The sequence below is a fragment of the Ammospiza caudacuta genome, chromosome 17 (genome assembly GCF_027887145.1).
Source record: "Ammospiza caudacuta isolate bAmmCau1 chromosome 17, bAmmCau1.pri, whole genome shotgun sequence".
Lineage (NCBI taxonomy): Eukaryota > Metazoa > Chordata > Aves > Passeriformes > Passerellidae > Ammospiza > Ammospiza caudacuta.
In genome coordinates, this window is record NC_080609.1 from 2739030 (window position 1) to 2757419 (window position 18390).

The 18390-nt window shown below is 60.7% G+C and overlaps 1 protein-coding gene across 1 annotated transcript; it reads right to left on the bottom strand.

Annotated features, from left to right (window-relative positions):
- Positions 1–8413: 8413 nt before the first annotated feature.
- METRN (meteorin, glial cell differentiation regulator) lies at positions 8414–11207 on the bottom strand. Its single transcript, XM_058816129.1, has 4 exons — positions 11122–11207; positions 9766–10187; positions 9592–9651; positions 8414–8730 (listed from the first exon to the last, which is right to left on the bottom strand). The coding sequence occupies exons 1-4, from the start codon at positions 11205–11207 to the stop codon at positions 8414–8416; spliced, it is 885 nt and encodes a 294-aa protein (XP_058672112.1).
- Positions 11208–18390: the final 7183 nt, after the last annotated feature.

An 18390-nucleotide genomic window follows, 5' to 3' on the forward strand; every position in this document is an offset into this window, starting at 1 on the left:
AGTGTGAGAGAGAGAGAGTATGGTAACAGCTGTGTGTGTGTGTGTGTGTGTGTGTGTGTGTGTGTGTGTGACATCAGCTCAGTGTGTGTGAGATAACGTGTGTGTGTGTGTGTGTGTGTGTGCGATAACTGTGTGAGTGTGTATGTGTGATAACAGCTGTGTGTGTGTGATAACAGCTCTGTGTGTGTGTGTGAGTGAGTGTAACTCTGTGTGTGTGTGTTTGTGTGTGTGTGTGTTTGTGTTTGTTCAGAGCTGGTTTTGCTCCAGGGCAGTTCTGCACGGTTGTTGTGCCCACGTTTGTGTGGAGCTGTGAGTGGTGAATGGCTGTGCACTGCTGTGTGTGTCTGTGTGTTTGTGCAGGCTGTGCATGGCTGTTGTGTGCAGGGTGTGCTCCTGTATGCTATGCACGATGGGCACATGTGTGTGTGCTGGGAACAGCTCTGTGTGTTGTGCACAGTTTGTGTGGATGTTTGCACAGACGTGCAGTTGTGTGGGGCTGTGAGTGATTCCAGCTGTGTGTGTGCAGCTGTGTGTGGCTGAGCACGCTGTGTGCTGCTGTGCACAGCCAGGTACAGTTGTGCATGGCTCTGTGTGCCTGTGCTGTGACACACAGCTCTGTGTGGCTGTGCAGGGCTGTGCACACTCGTCTGAAGGGTTCTCATGGCTGCACAGCCATGCACAGACGAACACAGCTGTGTGAAGCTGTGGGTGGTGTTGTGCAGGGCTGTGAGCGGCTGTGTGTGTGCTTGTGCACAGGTTAGCGCAGCTGAGCACGGTCTTGCAGGACTGTTACAGCTGCCTTGGTGTGCATGGGTGAGCAGGGCTGTGTGCATGGTGCCCAGCTGTGCACAACTGCCTCTGCATGGCTGGGTGTGCATTGCCCTGTGCAGCTGTGCCCAGCCGTGTGCAGGTGTGCATGCCCTGCACGAGTGTTGGCACTCCTGCTCAGCTGTGCATGGGTCTGTGTGTGGTTATGCGTTGGTGCACAGTCCTGTGTGGGGTGTGCATGGTGGGGTGCAGTTGTGACCAGCTGTGCACAGCTGTGTGGGGGGTTGTTGAGGGGCTCTGCACACCCGTGTGGGGCTGTTGTGGGCTGTTTGTGGTTGTTGGGGGCTGTAGGGCTGTGCAGTCTCCCCCTGGGCCTTTCTGGCTGCAAGGCAGCAGCGATGTGGGAAAATTCCAGGCATTGGGAGGGGGGCCCCAGGCCCCACATCCCCTGCCCAGCCCCAATTAGTGACCCCCCCAAGCAGCCCAAACACAGAACAACACCGTCCAGCAGGGCACAAAGGGCCACAGCCCCCTGCCAGGACAGCCACATGTCACCGGGGATGTCCCTGCTGTCACCTCTGTGGGAATCCATAAAATCAGAATGCTTTAGGAAAACTGCAGAACTGTTCTCTCCTCAGCCTGTGGGTCAGCAGTTGTGGGGTGTGACGGTGTTCACAGGAGTCCCAGGACGAGGGAAGAGATGAGGATCTGACTCCATGTTTCAGAAGGCTTGATTTATTATTTTATGATATATATTATATTAAAACTATACTAAAATAATAGAAGAAAGGATTTCTTCAGAAGGCTAGCTAAGAATAGAAAAGGAATGATAACAAAGGTTTGTGGCTTGGACTCTCTGTCTGAGGCAGCTGACTGTGATTGGCCATTAATCAGAAACAACCACATGAGACCAATCACAGATGCACCTGTTGCATTCCACAGCAGCAGATAATCAATGTTTGCATTTTGTTCTGAGGCCTCTCAGCTTCCCAGGAGGAAAAGTCCAAAGGAAAGGATTTTTCATAAAAGATGTCTGTGACAGTGGGTTGTGCTGGGGGTCCCCTTCCAGCCCCATATTGGGGTGTCCCCTGAGATGGCCCCCATGTCCTTGCCACAGGACCCCCAACCTCACAATGTGCCTCGGTGTCTGTGAGGCTGTTCCCAGGGGAGGAGAGCCCCCAGCCCCATCCTGAGAATGGCTTTGGGGTGCAGGGAAGCAGAATTGGGGAGTGGGATCCCCACTCCTCAGTGCTGCAGATCCCCTCTTTGAGGAGCTGCCCAGGGCAGGAGCGTTCCTGCTCCCACCTCCCCCTGGTTTGTGGGAATGGAGCGGGATGAGGATGCACACACACCCACACACGGGTTCTATCCCCCCACACACATCTTGGGGCACCAACAGCAGCCAGACCCCATTAATCACGGCCCCAGAGCAGCACTGGGGGAACTGAAGCCGCCCCCAAAACACATCCCAGAGCTGCTCCCTCCCCAACCCCCCAAAGGGACGGCGTGGCCAAATCGGGGCTCACGGGGATCACCCCGATTTTCCGCTTTCTGCTCTTTCTTGCTGGCAGGTGGAGCTGCTTAAAGCAGAAAATCCCGGGAAATCGGAGCCGGGGAGCCGGGGGGCTGAGGAGGAGGAGGAGGAGGAGGATGATGGTCCGTGGGGGATGAGCCGCTCCTGGAGCCGCCCGAGCGTTGCTGCAGAGTGAATGAACTCAGGAGGAAATACCCGGGCAGGGCTGAGCCCTCCTGCCCTGTCCCTGGCATTGAGCAGGGGGTGAAAAACGCCAATCCCTCGTTTTTAAAATTTTAAAAGTTTAATAGTAATAAAATGGTTATAAAGATAGTAATGCAATTACAGTAATAATAATTTGGACAATTTGAATTAGGACAATATGACACAACAAATACAAAGAGTGACAGACGTCTGGGTACCTTTTCTGGGCAGCACGATTAGGATTAACCCTTAAAAGCAATAACCAGTTGCATATTCATACACTTCATACATGATGCATAAATTCCATTCAAACACAGGATTCTGTCTGGTCATCCTCAACTTCTTCCTCTGAATCCTGACAGTGCCTTCGAGGTGGGAAGAAGTTCATTTCTTCTGATAAGAGAGCAATAAATTCTTTTTCTCTGAAAGATTCAGATGTCCTGTGGCTGCTATTTCGCTGCAAGTCCTTTCTTTAAAAAAAAAATATCCTACATAGCAGTTTCTATTTTAACAATTTTTATAATCTAAAACAATATTTAGCACAGTACTTAAGAGAATTAATACAGCATTACTTTCTAACACAACACATATAATATTCATTTGAATATTTGCGAAAAGCCAATCATAAAATACACGCATTTTTCACTGTCCCTCCTGTCCCTGGCACTGAGCAGGGGGTGCCCGGTCCCTCATGCCCTGGCATTGAGCAGGGGTGCCCGGTCCCTCCTGTCCCTGGCATTGAGCAGGGGGTGCCCGGTCCCTCCTGTCCTGTCCCTGGCATTGAGCAGGGGTGCCCGGTCCCTCCTGTCCTGTCCCTGGCATTGAGCAGGGGTGCCCGGTCCCTCCTGCCCTATCCCTGGCATTGAGCAGGGGTGCCCGGTCCCTCCTGTCCTGTCCCTGGCATTGAGCAGGGGTGCCCGGTCCCTCCTGTCCCTGGCATTGAGCAGGGGTGCCCGGTCCCTCCTGCCCTTTCGCGGTGCCCGCAGCATCTCGGAGCGCCGGGACGAGCAGGTGGCCGTGCGAGGGCACCGGCTGCGATGTGTCACTGCAGCCAAGGAGTTTTTAATCCTCCTCTTCCCAGGGCAGCCTCCCCCGGCGGGGCCGCGGCGGCTGCAGAGCAGCCCCGAGCGCCAGGAATGTGCGGCTCTGTGCTGGGAACGCCGCTTCCCTGCAGCTGTCGGCAGCCGCACGGGGGTGAGGGGCCGAGGGGGCCCCGCTGCGGGCCGGGGTCGCCTCCAGCCCCCGCATCCCTCCCTGGCTCTGTCCGGGTCACAGGATGGGGCTGGAGGCAGGGCTGATGCCGGGATTTGGGGTGCAGCAATGGGGGGGTGTGCTCAGGGTTATCGGTCCCCAGGGCTGTGGGGTGGAGCTTCCTCCGGCCCCACGGGGCTCATCCTGACCCTCTGGGGCATCCTGGACCCCTCTGGGCTTCATCCTGAGTTTTAAACTCCAGAGGCATCGTCCTGACCTTATGGGGTATCCCTGAGCCCCAGGGGGTTTATCCTGAGTTTATGGGGCTCCCCCTGGTCCCAGGGGCATCATCCAACCCTATGGGACACCCTCAAACCCTGGGATCTCATCCTGACCCTACTGGGCATCCCTGAACCCCAGGGACATCATCCTGACCCTGTTGGGGATCCCTGAATCCCGGGGACATCGCCCTGACGCTTCTGGGCATCGCTGAGCCCCAGGGACATCATCCTGACCCTATTGGGGATCCCTGAGCCGCAGGGACATCATCTTGACCCTATTGGGGATCCCTGAACCCCGGGGACATTATCCTGACCCTATTGGGGATCCCTGAACCCCGGGGACATCATCCTGACCCTTCTGGGGACCCCTGAACCCCAGGAACATCACCCTGACCCTGTTGGGGATCCCTGAACCCCAGGAACATCATCCTGATCTTATTGGGGATCCCCTGGTCTCAGAGCCGCCCCTGAGCCCCGGGGTGCTGCCGGCAGGGTGGGCAGGCTGCCCGGGGGTCCCGGGGTTCCCCGCTCGGTGCTGGGGGTCGCAGGGGGGGCTGAGCGGTCCCGGGGGTCCCCACTCGGTGCCGGGGGCCGCAGGGGGGCTGAACAGCCTTTGTGGCTCCCTTTGCGATTCACACGTTCGGGCTTTCATCCGGCAGCCGGGGAGGAGGAGGAGGAGGAGGAGGAGGGCGAAGGGAGCAGGAGAGGGGGGAGAGGGGCTGGAGGGGGAAATGGCGGGAAACGGCGGCTGCCTTTGTGTGACAGGGATGGGGACAGGGACGGGGACAGCGGCAGTGCCACCGCTCGGGGTTTGCCATCCCGTGTGAACGCCCACCCACGGCGTGACCGAGGGGCTGCACGGCCCCCAGAAGGTTCTGGAGCTGGGCTGTGGGTCCTCAATGGGGCTGATGCCACGGAATGAGGAGCGCCAGGCACGTCCCTGGGCACACAGGGAGCTGCTGTGGGGCGCTGCTGTCCAAGGCTGCCCCAAATCCCACCCCGTGTGGGGCAGGCTGGTCAGTGGGGGGCTTTTGGAGCAGATCTGGATTGTCTCCATGGTGGGCACCATGGGGCCACCCTGCCCTGTCCTGCCAGGGGCTGTTACACCCCTCACCGTGCTCAACCCTCTCCATGGTCACCCCTCACTGTGCTCACCCCTCACCCTCACTGTAGTCACCCCTCACCGTGCTCACCCCTCTCTGTGCTCACCCCTCACTGTGCTCACCCCTCTCTGTAGTCACCCCTCACTCTGGTCACCCCTCACCGTGGTCACCCCTCACCGTGCTCACCCCTCATTGTGGTCACTCCTCACCGAGGTCACCCCTCACTGTGGTCACCCCTCACCGTGGTCACCCCTCACCAAGGTCACCCCTCACTGTGCTCACCTCTCACCATGGTCACCCCTCACCGTGGTCACCCCTCACCATGGTCACCCCTCACTGTGCTCACCTCTCACCATGGTCACCCCTCACCGAGGTCACCCCTCACTGTGGTCACCCCTCACCATGGTCACCCCTCTCCATGGTCACCCTTCTCCGAGCCCCTCCTGAGCCCCCCAGCTCCACTCACTGTCCCCACCCCGTTCCCCTGGCCCTGCTGCCTCCTACCACACTTTCCATCCTGTGGAGGAAATATTCCCCGGCATGGAGTTTCTCTCATTGTGTTTTCACCCTTCACGGCCTAGGTCCGTGCCAAGAGGCCGGGCAGGAATTTTGGCTGGGCCAGGGCCGGGCTCTGCTTTCGGGGAAATGCTGGGATGGAGATCCCAGAGCTGTGGGATTCCCAGAGCCCCAGGGAAGGGCTGTTACCCCAGCCCACAGAGGGGAAACTGAGGCACGGTTATCCCTGCGATGCTCCCACAGGAAGCCTCAGTGCCCTGCTCGGGGCCCAGCGCTGAGCGCTGACAGCCGCGGGAAGCGACCCAACCTGACAGGGGCCAGAGGACACCAAAACCAGCCCAGAAACCTCCGTGCCAGCAAAGGAGTGCAGTCCCAGCCCTTTCCGCAGCGGCACACCGAGCTTCTCCGGCCAAATAAACAGATGGGAAGAAAAACAAGAGGTTTTGCTGGCGGGCAGAAAAGCGCCGGATGCCTCTCGCGTTAAACGCCGGCATTGAGCCGGGAGGAATGCGGGGTCGGAGCAGCCGTGATTTACCCCCGCGCATAGAGAGGATGCCGTGGGCAGCACAATTCCCTCTGCACCTCATTTATTGCTTTTCCAGCTTCATTTTTCCTCCTCCGCTGGGTTTCCCACTCCTTCCTCCTTCCCCCTGCCTCTCTTGGCTCCTGCTCGGATCTGGCATCCTGCAGTGCCCAGCGTGGAGCTCCAGCCTCCCCAGGGCCAGGTCCAGCCCTCAGAGCCCGGCCTGGCCCCAAAATGGGGCAGTAAAAAGGATAAAATGAAAATATCCAAGTATAAAATTGGCAGTAAAGCATAAAGCAAGCAGCAAACTCTCCTCAAGGGAAAACATGTGTTGTGTATCAAACCCACCAGGATCTTATCACAGCCAGATCATTCTATACACACACACATATAGATATTTATATTTAATTATGCTCCAAAGCCCACAGCATTCTTTGGAAACTTTTTTTGGCAAGGAAAAGCACATTGTGGTCAGCAGAGGCACCGAACACTCAGCAGCAGCTCATCCTGGCTGGTGATATTTGAAAAGGTGTTATTGAAACAAAATTGGAAAGGTTTTAATTACAAGCAGGCATGGCAGGAGCTTTGCTTGAGAGGTTTGGGGGGCTCGATGGGTTTGGGGGGACTCAGGGGCTGAGATTTCAGTGCTGAGCCCTGTGGCATCAGTGATGGGGAGGAAAGGTCCCTGGCTGGGGGTGCTGTGCCCCATTCCCATGTCCCATGTCTAGGGAGGTTCCAGTGCCCCATTCCCAACTGGGTGCCCCATGTACCATGTCTAGGAGGGTTTCAGTGCCCCATTCCCATGTCCCATATCTAGGGGGATTCCAGTGTCCCATTCCCATCTGGGTGCTCCATGTCCCTTGTCTAGGGGAGTTCCAGTGCCCCATTCCCATCTGGGGGTCCCATTCCCATGTCTAGGAGGGTTCCATTCCCCCATTCCCACCTAGGTGCCCCATATCCCATATCGAGGGGGGTATTCCAGTGCTCCATTCCCATCTGGCTGCCCCCTGTCCCATCCCTGTCTGGGAGGCTCCTGTGCCCCATCCCCAGCTGAGGTTTGCTGGCTGGGGATTCCGTGTCCCTTCCCTGCCCGGGGGTTCTGTTCCCCATCCCTGTGCAGGATTCCCACGTCCCAGCCCTGCCCCGCTGTCCCGTCCCCCTCGGCATTCCCAGGGGAGCGGGGCCGGGGCCGGCAGGGCGGGCAGGGCAGGGCAGGGCTGGGATGCTGCCGCGGCTCAATCGGGCACAATGAGGCACAATGAGGCACAAAGAGGCCTTGTGGCCGCTGGCTCTGACGAGAATCGGCGCTGACAGTGGCTCCTCCAGCAGGGTCACCCACCCAGCACAGAGCCACCCGCCCCTGGTCCCCACACCAGGAATACCCAGGGAGAGGGACCCCAAAGTTCTGGGGATCGCTGGGGTGCAGAATGTGCAAACTGCAATAAATCTCTCCATACAGAGAGATGTCCAGGTATCAGGGCTGTTTCCAGCCCCAGGGTCACAGCTGGAGCTGGCACAGAGGAGAGCAGGTGGCACACACTGAACATCCTGCTCAGCTTGCTAAAAACAGGAGCCACACGCTACAAATACAGCTTAGTTTATAAAAAAGAAGTCACAAATTTGGTATCGTTATAACTTTAGTGCACATACGATGCCCCCCACCCCTAGGTCCAAAGTTCCCCACGGCTGGCACGGCCTGCCCTGCTCACCCAGGGCTGCCAGGGACGGTGGCACTGTCACCTCTCCCTGTTCCCGTGGCACCTTCCTATGTCAGTGCTTTGGTCCTGCCCTGACCGTGCCAAGGACACCTCTGCTCCCCCACCAGCCTTCCTCCCACCTCACTGTTCCCTTCACTCCCTTCAGCTTCTCTCCTCTTCCTCGGCATCTGCCCCGCAGCTCCTGCCCGTGCCAGGGCCAGGCTCACCGCTGCCTGCTCCCCCTTCCACCCCCAACCTTACAGATCCATCTCCTGGCCCTTCCACTCCCTTCTGTGCCTTCCGTGTCCCTGGACCGGCCACCACGGCCACCCGCCCCGAGCCCTGCCGGGGTCTGGCCAGACCCACTGTGCCCACAGCACCCCCTGAGCATGCAGCACCCCGCTCCCCATTCTGCTGCACCCCTCACCCTGGCAGCTCCCTGGGCACCCTGGGCAAATCCCTTCCCTTCCAGCAGGATTTCCCCAAACCCCCCAGCCCGCCGGCGGGTGCTGCCCCTGCCCAGCTCCGTGTGCCACGCTCCCTCCGGGCACCGTCCCCGTGTCCCCGGCATGCTCTCGGTGAGGCAGGGCCGGCTCCCCCGGCGCTCCCGGAGCCGCTCAGTCCACGGGGAACTCGCAGGGGTTCTGGTGCGTGCGCTGGGCGCCCCGGTAGATGCGCTGGAAGTCCCGGTAGCGCGGAGCGCAGCTCAGCCAGGCCTCCCCGAAGTGCAGCCAGCCCGTGAAGAGGAAGGAGCCGGGGCCCGGCCGGACCCCGCAGCGCAGGGGGGTGCGGATGCTGCCCACGGGCCGGCCCGCCCGTCCGCCCGCCTGAAACAGTGGGAATTTCTGCCGGTGGATGCGCGTGGCGCTCACCCCGATGATGGATTCCTGCAGCTCGGCGTCGTTGGACACGCTCCGGATGCTGCCGCGGATGACTGCAGGGGGAAGGTGGGAGGGTGTCAGCATGGCCCTGGCCCTGTCCCCACTGCCATCCACATCCCCAGCCTTGTCCCCATCCCTGTCTCCATCCCCATCTCCATCATTGTCCCCGTGCACATTCACATCCTCATCCCCATCGCAGTCCCTGTACCCACCTGCATTCTCATTCCCATCCTTATCCCTGTCTCAATTCTTGTCTTGTTCCCATTCCCATCCCCATCTCCATCCCAGTGCCCATCTTCATCTCCATCTCCATTTCCATCCTGATCTCCAGCCCTGTTCCCATTTCTACTCCCATCCCCATTTTCATTCCAATTCCATTCCCACTCCTGTTCCCATCCCCATCTCCATCCCAGTCCCCATCTTCATCTCCATCTCCATCTCCAACCCTGTTCCCATTCCCATTCCTGTTCCCATCCCCATCTCCATTTCCATCTTGATCTCCAACCCTGTTCCCATCCCCATTCCCATTCCCTTTCCCATCCCCATTCCCATTCCCTTTCTCCTCCCCTTCCCATCCCTGTTCCCATCCCCATCTCCATCCCAATCCCCATCTCCATCTCCATTTCCATCTTGATCTCCAACCCGGTTCCCATTCTCATTCCTATCCCCATTCCCATTCCCATCTGTGTCTCCACTCCCATTCCCATCCCCATTTCTATCCCCATCCCCATTCCTATCCCTATTCCCAGCTCCATCCCCATCCCTAGCAGTGCTCTGCACATCCCATCCCATCCCATCCCATCCCATCCCATCCCATCCCATCCCATCCCATCCCATCCCATCCCATCCCATCCCATCTGTCCCAGTGCCCCTTTCAGGTCCATCCCCCGTCCCCTCCCCAGGGTGGCACTCACCAAAGTCACTAGTGCAAATGGCCATCAGTATCTCGGTGTCATTGCACGGCCGGCACGCACCTGCAGGGCCAAGCACAGCCTGTCACCCCCAGGTGACACAACACCCGACCCAGCCCCTCCCCACCCGCGGGCACCCTGCAGGACCAGGGAAACTGAGGCAGGGCTCGGGCTCACCTTCGCTGCCGAGGCTGGCGGAGGGCAGCGCGGGCCGGGCCAGCCAGTCCCCCCGCAGCTCGTAGCGGAAGGCGGCGATGCGGCGGCTGATGTCGGGCTGCGGGGTGGCCTGCAGGAACAGCGCCACCCTCTCGTGGGGCAGCCAGCTGAAGCAGCGGGCGTGGGGCCGGGGCGCCTCCGGCAGCAGCAGCTCCAGGCCCCCCTCCCTCTCCAGGTAGAGCTGAGCCCCCCGGAAGGTCGCGCTGGGTTTGATGCAGGCGGTGACGCGCGGGGGGCTCCGGCCCTTGACGGCGGCGCTGGTGGGCGGCAGGCGGGGGGCCAGGCGGAGGCGGAGGGCCCCCGTGGGGTACAGCCACTCCAGCGAGCCCTCGGCACAGTGCAGGGACAGCTGCTCCACGCTGCCAGCCTCCTGTGACAGCCCGCTGTGGGCACGGCACCGCGTCAGTGACAGGGACCCCCAGTGACAGGGACCCCCAGCCCGTGTGCCCCCGCACTCCCAAGCAGCCCCTCCACAGAGGCAGGAACAGCACCAAACCCTCGATGACTTGGGCTTGGGGTTCAACCGCATCATTTTGGGGTGCCTGTGTTCCCCCAGCACCTTTTGGAGGGAGCTAAGGGGGGGAGCACAGCAGAACAGCCCCCTTCACACGCAGTGTGGGCTCCCAAACCACCCCCGGAGTGGCCGCAACTCGGGGTCCCCTGTTCCCACTTTGGGATCCCCAGGGGATGCGGGGTCCCACTCTCGCACACGATGCCTGGAGCCGCTTCTTTCCCGCGGCACGGGGGGGGACAGGCCTGGAGGCCGGCGTGGGGACAGCGGGGACACTCGGGGCTGCTTTGTCCCTGACAGGGCGCTGGTGGCTGCGTGGCCCCCGTGTCCCCCCAGGCCCCCCGCGTGGGGCAGCCCCTCTGGCGGGCCCCGGCTCTTTGTTCCGAGTCCGGCGCCTTCGGGCGATGCTCAGGGCCCTGCCGGGGGTCCCGCCGGCCGCAAGGATGGGTTCCACGGGTGGGGGGCTCAGGGAAGGGGGTCCCGGAGAGGCGCGGAGCCCCGCAGGGGGACCAGCATCCCTCAAAGCGGGGGGGAGCCTCACCCAGGGCTGAGGAAACTGAGGCAGGCGCGGATTCCCAGCATCCCACCCGTACCCTCCGCACGGATGCGGGAGGGGTTCAGCCCTGAGATGGAGATGGGGGGGCGGGGAGAGCAGAATCCCCATCCCCCATGAATCTGCCTGATCCGGGACCCGCGTGTGCCACCCCCGCCCGCCCCGGGGCCGCTGCTCCCGGTGCCGGTTCCCGGTGCGGTGTTCCCGGTGCGGGGTTCCCGGTGCCGGTATTCCCGGTGTTCCCGGTGCCTACCTGCCCCTCCAGCTGCACTGATCCGCGGCCCCGCCGCCGATGGCCGCCCCCAGCCCGGCCAGGCACAGCGCCCGCAGCGCCCACATGGCCGCGCTCGCGGGGCCCCGGGCGGCCCGGCCCGGCCCGGCCCTGCCCGCAGCGCTGCCCGCACCGGGGCCGGGGCCGCGGGGACGGACGGGGGAGCGCGGCCGCCACCCCGCGTCGCGCCCCGAACTTTCCGCCAATGGCGGCGCAGGGGCGGGCACGGGAGCCGCCCCCGAGGCCCCCTCCCCACGGCCGGGGGCACCGGCATCCACGGCAGCGGCATCCCCGGAGCCCCCCGGGCTTGTCCGCATCGGGGACACCGGGAGGGGACACGGCTGAGGCAGGGGACAGGACCTGGAGAAGGGCTGAGGTACCCCAGGGTCAGATCCGCACCCGGGGGCGCACCCTGTATTCTGTAGGGCCAAGGCTGTGACAGCCATGGCTACGGCACGCCGGGCTGGGAACACCCCAAACTGTGCACAGCCCAAACTGTGAGCCCCAAACTGTGAACATCCAAACTGTGAACATCCCAAACTGTACACGCCCCAAAACATGCACGCCGCAATTGTGCACACCCCAAACTGTGCACACCCCAAACTGTGCACATCCCAAACTCTGCACCTCAAACTGTGCACATCCCAAACTCTGCACCTCAAACTGTGCACATCCCAAACGTGCACACCCCAATTGTGCACCCCCAAACCCTGCACATTCCAAATTGTGCACATCCCAAACTGCAAACACCCCAACTGTGCACATCCCAACTGTGCACACCCCAAACTGTGCACATCCAAACTGTGTGCACCCAAACTGTGTGCACCCCAAATGTGCACATCCCAAACTATGCACACCCAAACTGTGCCCACCCCACACTGTGCACATCCTAAACTATGCACATCTCAAACTGTGCATGTCCCAAACTGTGCACACCCTAAGTGTGAACACCCCAAACTGTGAACACCCCAACAGTGCACGCACCCCAAACTGTGCACACCCCAACTGTGCACACCCTGGCTATAGACACCCCAGGCTAGGTACACCCCAATTTTTCACACTCCAGCTCTGTCTATAGACACCCCAGCTGTGCACAGCCAGGCACAGGCATAGCCCGGGCTATGAACACCCCAGAGTGCAGCTCTCTGGGTTATGCATCTGCCCAGAACTGTGCGCCCCAACACCTGCACACGCTCCAGGCCAGGACCTTCACCCCCACGGCCATGGGCACCCCAAGGCACGCACATGTGGGGCACCCCAGGCTGGGTGCACCCCAAACTGTGCACACTCCACACCACAGCCCCCCTGGTTTACACACCCCCACCCCAGAACTGTGCACCCCCAGAGTCCCACACCCCCCAGTCCTGAGTTTCACACACCACGGGTCCCTGCACCCTGAGTCCTGCACCCCAGGCTCCATACACCCCAAATTGTGCACACCCCAACCCTTGCACAACCCAGCCCATACACACCCCAGGCTACAGGCAACCCAGGCTATGCACACCCCACACTACAGCCCCCCTGGTTTACCCCCACCCCAGAACTGTGCACCCCAAGAGTCCCACACCCCCCAGATCTGAGTTACACACACTGGGGGTCCCTGCACCCCGAGTCCTGCACCCCAGGCTCCATACACCCCAAATTATGCACACCCCACCCTATACACACCCCAGGCTACAGGCACATCCCACACTGGACCCCCCTGCTTTACACCCCTAGAACTGTGTACCCCAAAATTTACACCTCCCTTCAACCTCCTTATAGCCTGCCCCCATCACCAGCAGCGTCCCCACGGAGACATTTTCTGAACGGGGGAGCCCAGGCACGTGGCACCGGGCCTGACACGGGGGTCGAGCACATCCGAACCCCGAATTTCCCCCCCCTCCAAACCCGGGGATTGCTTTCCACCCCCTCCCTTCCCGCCGCTATTGTGCCACCACTACAGACCACACCATTAATTAAGTTTCCATCCAGTGACAGCCCGCCAAAATGTTTGAAATAAACACGGAACAATTGGGATGGGATGATACAGGCCGGGAACAAAGTCCCCGGCCAGAGGGTGGAGCGGAATGGAAATGAGGGATTGTAAATTGGGATGGTGGGAAGAAAGAGGGGAAGGGGGGAAGGGGAGGGGGAGGCAGGCGGGGAGAGGAGGATTCACAGCCCTCCGGCCATGAAATGATGCTGAAAGAAGTCATGCTGCTGGAATCCGTGGCAAATGAGGGGCCGGAGGGGCAGTGGGTTAAGGTGGAGCGGGTCGGGATGTCGGGGTGTCGGGGGGCTGGGCTGGGGGTCGGTGGGCGGCCCGTGCTGAGCCCACCAGCTGCCATCGGGGGTTTGCCGGGGGTGGCTGGGCCGAGGGGCTGGCTGTGCCCTAGGGGACCACAGAGACCCCGGCACGGCGGGGACACGGTCCCAGAGCCGACCCGGTGACACGGTGAGGGAGTGGAACCGGCTGGGCTCGGAGCTGGGCAGGCAGGGAGCCCACCATGGCTTTGGCCAGGTGCCAGGGGCGAGGTGGCGCCAGGGGATGGGTGACACCAGGCACTGCTGACCTCTCCCCACCGAGACTGCACCCAATGCGGTTCTCAGCACCCCGTGGGATGTTCCCTCGGGACACCCCGGGATGCAGGGAGGTGGCACACGGTGCCACATGGCAATGTCTGCCCTAGCGCCAGCGCCACAGGGTGAGGCTGCGCCCCTGGCCCCCTCCACAGCCCCCGACCCACCTTAACTGGTGTCGCTGGGGAAACCCGGCGCTCCAGCAGCCCTGTGGAGCAGGGTACGGGGCACCCCGGGGTAGGGCACGGCCATCGGGGGGTCGCGGAGCCCCCTCGGAGCAGACACAGCAGCGGGGGCTGAGCCGGAGCGGGCACGGATCCCGCAGCACCCGCAATGGTCTCAGGGCTCCGGGGAGCCCGTGGGGCTGGGCTGGCACCGCCGGGCACACACCGAGCAGCCTGGTCTGGTGTCCCCCGTGTCCCCTGGCCACCCCTCCCTGTCCCCGGCCGGTTGTGCCCGTGGCACGGGGGAGGAGGGAGGGTCCGAGCTCCCCGAGGCCGCCGGGCCCCGCTGCGTGTCCGCTCTGCCCCGGGGCCGCTCGGGGATGCTCGGGCTCGCAGTGCCCTCTGGTGACCGCGGGCACGGCGGCCGGGAGCGCCACCCCGGGCTTGGGGACCCGCCGCGGGCTCGGCTGGGACTGGGGAACAGAACTTCAGCTCATCCCCCAGGACCTCCGAGGAGCGCCCGATGCCAGCCCTGCCCCGGGCACGGACATCTCACCGCAGCCCACGGGGCACCCACAGCTCCTCAGCGCCTCCCCCGCAGCGCGATTCCTCCTTTTATCCCACCTGAACGCATCCTCCTCCAGCTGAAAACTGCTTCCCCTTTGTTGGGGAAGATGAAACAGGAAAGCCTTATAAATGTGATTGCCTGGCAAAAGATTTTGAGAATATAGAAACTATAAACGAGATTGAAATGAAAGCAAGCTTTGAGATACCTCAGTTACTGAACAACTGGAAAACAATGGTATGGCCAGCTGAAGGTGATCCCTTTTGATGAAACAACCTCTGCTTGCAGGCAGATCCAAGGGTCCAAGCAGACCCTACAGCTTGGCAGAAGGGCCCAAAGAGGAGTTTTTAAAATGTAGCACAGTATGGTAATGTAATGATTCTTATAGGCTGTATGGAAATGCTGTAGGATTTGTATCTTGTACTAGATTGGTTAGTGAGAATCAGAATATTCAACACAGAAGAAGATTTATTGTATTGTAATGGGAACTTCGCTCTCTTACCCTCTTACTCTCTCACCCTCTCATCCTCTCTGTCCCTCTCTTCTCTCATCCTCTCTGCCCCTCTCTTCTCTCAGCCTGCTCTGAGCTGTGTTTGGCAGCTCCCAGCAGGGCCCTGCCCCCAGGCCCTTTGCAATAAACCCCAAGTTCCTGACCTGCAGCAGAGATCTCTGTCTCCCTCCTGACCATCCTGCCCCCGACACTCCTACACCTTCTTCTCCCTCTGCAGTTCCTGGCCAAAGCTCTCTCTGCCACCCTCCCGAGGTCCCTTAGGTACCACCAGGGTGCCAGAAGGTTTCCTGCAGGCTGGATGGCCCCAGCTCTCTCAGCCTTTCCCCACAGGACAGATTCCTGCAGCTCCCTGAGCATTCCCTGTCCCCTCCGGATCCGCTGTGACTCACCAGGATTGCTCTGTCCCTGACCCATCTGCCGCTCACAGAGCACTCCTGCAGGAGCTTCCCTTGGATTGTGATGATCCTGTCTGTCCCTGATGGGTCACCCCAAAGTTTTTCTTTCCTGGGCAGCTCCCCCTGACACTCCTGGAGTTTCTGGCAGGTCCCTGGGACCTCCACGCTGCCCCCAAAATGTCCTTGTGGGCGGCTCTGGGCACTCCACACTGTGCCACTGTGGGGATGGCATGGGTAGGGATGCTCCAGGCTAGGCTGTGCCCAAAAAAAAACTTCCTGGAAAGGCAGAAGGGACATTTGGGACAGCTTGGAGGGCTGCTCAGGTTCTGGGGTCCCCAGGCTGTCCCCATGGAGCTCCCCATCCCCCCGGGCTGCGTGGGGAGCTCTCCCAGCACCCGAAGGAGCTGTGCCTGTGGGAGGCACCCACCTTGGCTTGAAAAAATAGCTCAGGAGCCTCAGCTCAGCTCCCAGCCCGTCCCTGGGGATGTGCAGGGACAATCCAAGCTCCTCTGCTCAGCAGCCAGCCGGCTCTGTCCCCTCTCTGTGTCCCCTCTCACCCACACCCCCAGGATGGTGTCCCCGAGAGTGGGAATGTGCCCTGAGAGGGCTTGGGGAGCTCGGGGGGTCTCTCAGGAGGGGTGAAGGTCCTCAGGGCAGGGCAAAGGAACCCCACCACAGCAAGGTGGGGATCCCCAAAGCAAAGATGGGCTCCACATGTCAAAGTAGGGGTCCACGTGGAAAGGAGTGGATCCCACAACCAGATGGGGTCACCATGGCAAGGTGGGGGTCGCATGGCCAAGATGGGGTCACCATGGCCAAGTGGGGTCCCATGGCAAGGTGGAGGTCACCATGGCAAGATGGGGATCACCATGGCAGGATGGGGGTCCCATGGCAAGGTGATGATCACCGTGACAAGGTGGGGTCACCATGGCCAGGTGAGGGTCTCATGGTCAGGCAGGACTCCTATGGCAAGGTGGGGGTCCCATGGCAAAGTAGGGGTCCCATGGCCAGGCAGGGGTCCTATGGCAAGGTAGGAGCCCCATGGCCAGGTGGGGGTCCCATGGCAAGATGGGGTCACCATGACAAGGTGGAGGTCACCATGGCAAGGTGGGGCTCTCATGGAAGGTGGGGTCACCAGAGTCAGGTGAGGGCCCCGTGGCCAAGTGGGGGGCCCATGGCAAAATGGGGTCCCATGACAAGATGGGGGTCACCACAGTAAGGTGAGGGTCCTATGGCAAGGTGGGGTCCACACTAGTGGGAGAAGGTTCCCATGAAAGGATGAGGCTCACAGAAGCTGGAGGAGAGACCTCATGGCTGGTTGAGAGTCCCCACAATAATATCAGGGTGCCCAGAGTGAGAAGAGGGTCCAATGGTCTCTGCAGCAATGTGGCCACCCCATCTCTGTGAGGGTCCCCACAGAAGCCTGAAAGCCACCACGTCCTCACCCACCCTCACCCACACATGGCCTGGATGTGGGAGCCCGAGGGGGAATCAGATCCTCAGCAGGGAGAGCTCTGGGCCCTGTGGGGTCGGCACAGATGGGGCTGAGCCGGGGGTGACCCCAGCCTGGACAGACCCCCCTGCTCCCCCCCTTCCCATGCGTGCATCCTGCGGGCAGCGAATGGAGCTGCCTATTGATTCGCAACCCGGGCTAAAAATAACTTTCAACTCTTCATCCCGAGCTGTGAAAAATCCCCCATTGCTAGGCGACGGGTTACCGGGAGACAGCGGCGCTAGGCGACGGCGGTTGCTGCGGCGACGGCCCCGGCGCACTGCGGTCCAGCCCGGCCCCGCCGCTCCCGGCACCGGCACGGCCCGGCCCGGCCTCCCGGAGCCCTGGGACACACTGGGGGCGAGATTCAGCATCCCGGGCTGCTGCAGGGGCTGCAGCAGCCATTGTCACCCAACTCTGGTGACAGCCTGGCCTGAGTGTGGGGACACTGGCACCACCACTGGGGACAGGGAGCAGGGGGCTCAGGAGGATTGTGATGGTGACCTGTTGTTGGGGGAAGATGAAAAGGAAAGCCTTATAAATATGATTGTCTGGCAAAAGATTTTGAGAATATAGAAACTATAAACGAGATTGAAATGAAAGCAAGCTTTGAGATACCTCAGTTACTGAACAACTGGAAAACAATGGCATGGCCAGCTGAAGGTAATCCCCTTTTGATGGAACAACACCCTCTGCTTGCAGGCAGGCCCAAGGGTCTGAGCAGACCCTGCCAGCTTGGCAGAAGGGGCCCAAAGATGAGTTTATAGGGTTTAAAATGTAGCACAGTATGGTGATGTAATGATTCTTATAGGCTGTATGGAAATGCTATAGGATTTGTATCTTGTACTAAATTGGTTAGTGAGAATTAGAATATTCAACACAGAAGAAGATTTATTGTAATGGGAACCTCGCTGTCTTACCCTTTTCCCTCTCACCCTCTCATCCTCTCTGCCCCTCTCTTCTCTCAGGCTGCTCTGAGCTGTGTCTGGCAGCTCCCAGCAGGGCCCTGCCCCCAGGCCCTTTGCAATAAACCCCAAGTTCCTGACCTGGCTGCAGAGATCTCTGTCTCTGTGCTGACTGTGCTACCCCCTGGCACTCCTACACCCTGTGTGTGCAGGGAGAGTTGGGGTGAGCATCACTCACATCAGGCACCCAGGTGTGGGTACCCCTGCTCTGGTGGCACCCCAGCTGTGCCCCCTTCCCCAGGGACACACACACACCTGGAGTCTCCTCTTGCCCAGGGACAACTCCTGTTGAAGGAGTTTTCAGCTTTCTTGGCATGAAAATGTGCCAAAGACATGGGGCCACAACAACTTGTCTCCTCTGAGTCCTGGAGGTGGCAGGGGTTAGTGACAATGTGCCAGGAGAAGGGGACATCAGGGACCATGCAGGACCCCAGTGGCTCCCAGTGCCTCCCACTTGGCCTGCTCTGGGTGCAGGGTGTCCCCAAGGGCTGCACCACAGCCTTGCTCCCAGGCTGCTGCAGGTCCCAATTCCCCTGGAACAGCTCCTTGGGGACCACGGGGTTCAGCAGGGCACTGCTGGGGGGATGAGGAACTGTG

Coding starts and splice junctions, on each gene's coding strand:
- METRN (XM_058816129.1), bottom strand. CDS start 11,207: ATGTGGGCGCTGCGGGCGCTGTGCCTGGCCGGGCTGGGGGCGGCCATC. Junction 10,188..11,121: donor CAGTGCAGCTGGAGGGGCAG/GTAGGCACCGGG, acceptor CCGTGCCCACAG/CGGGCTGTCACAGGAGGCTG. Junction 9,652..9,765: donor CGCCAGCCTCGGCAGCGAAG/GTGAGCCCGAGC, acceptor TTGGCCCTGCAG/GTGCGTGCCGGCCGTGCAAT.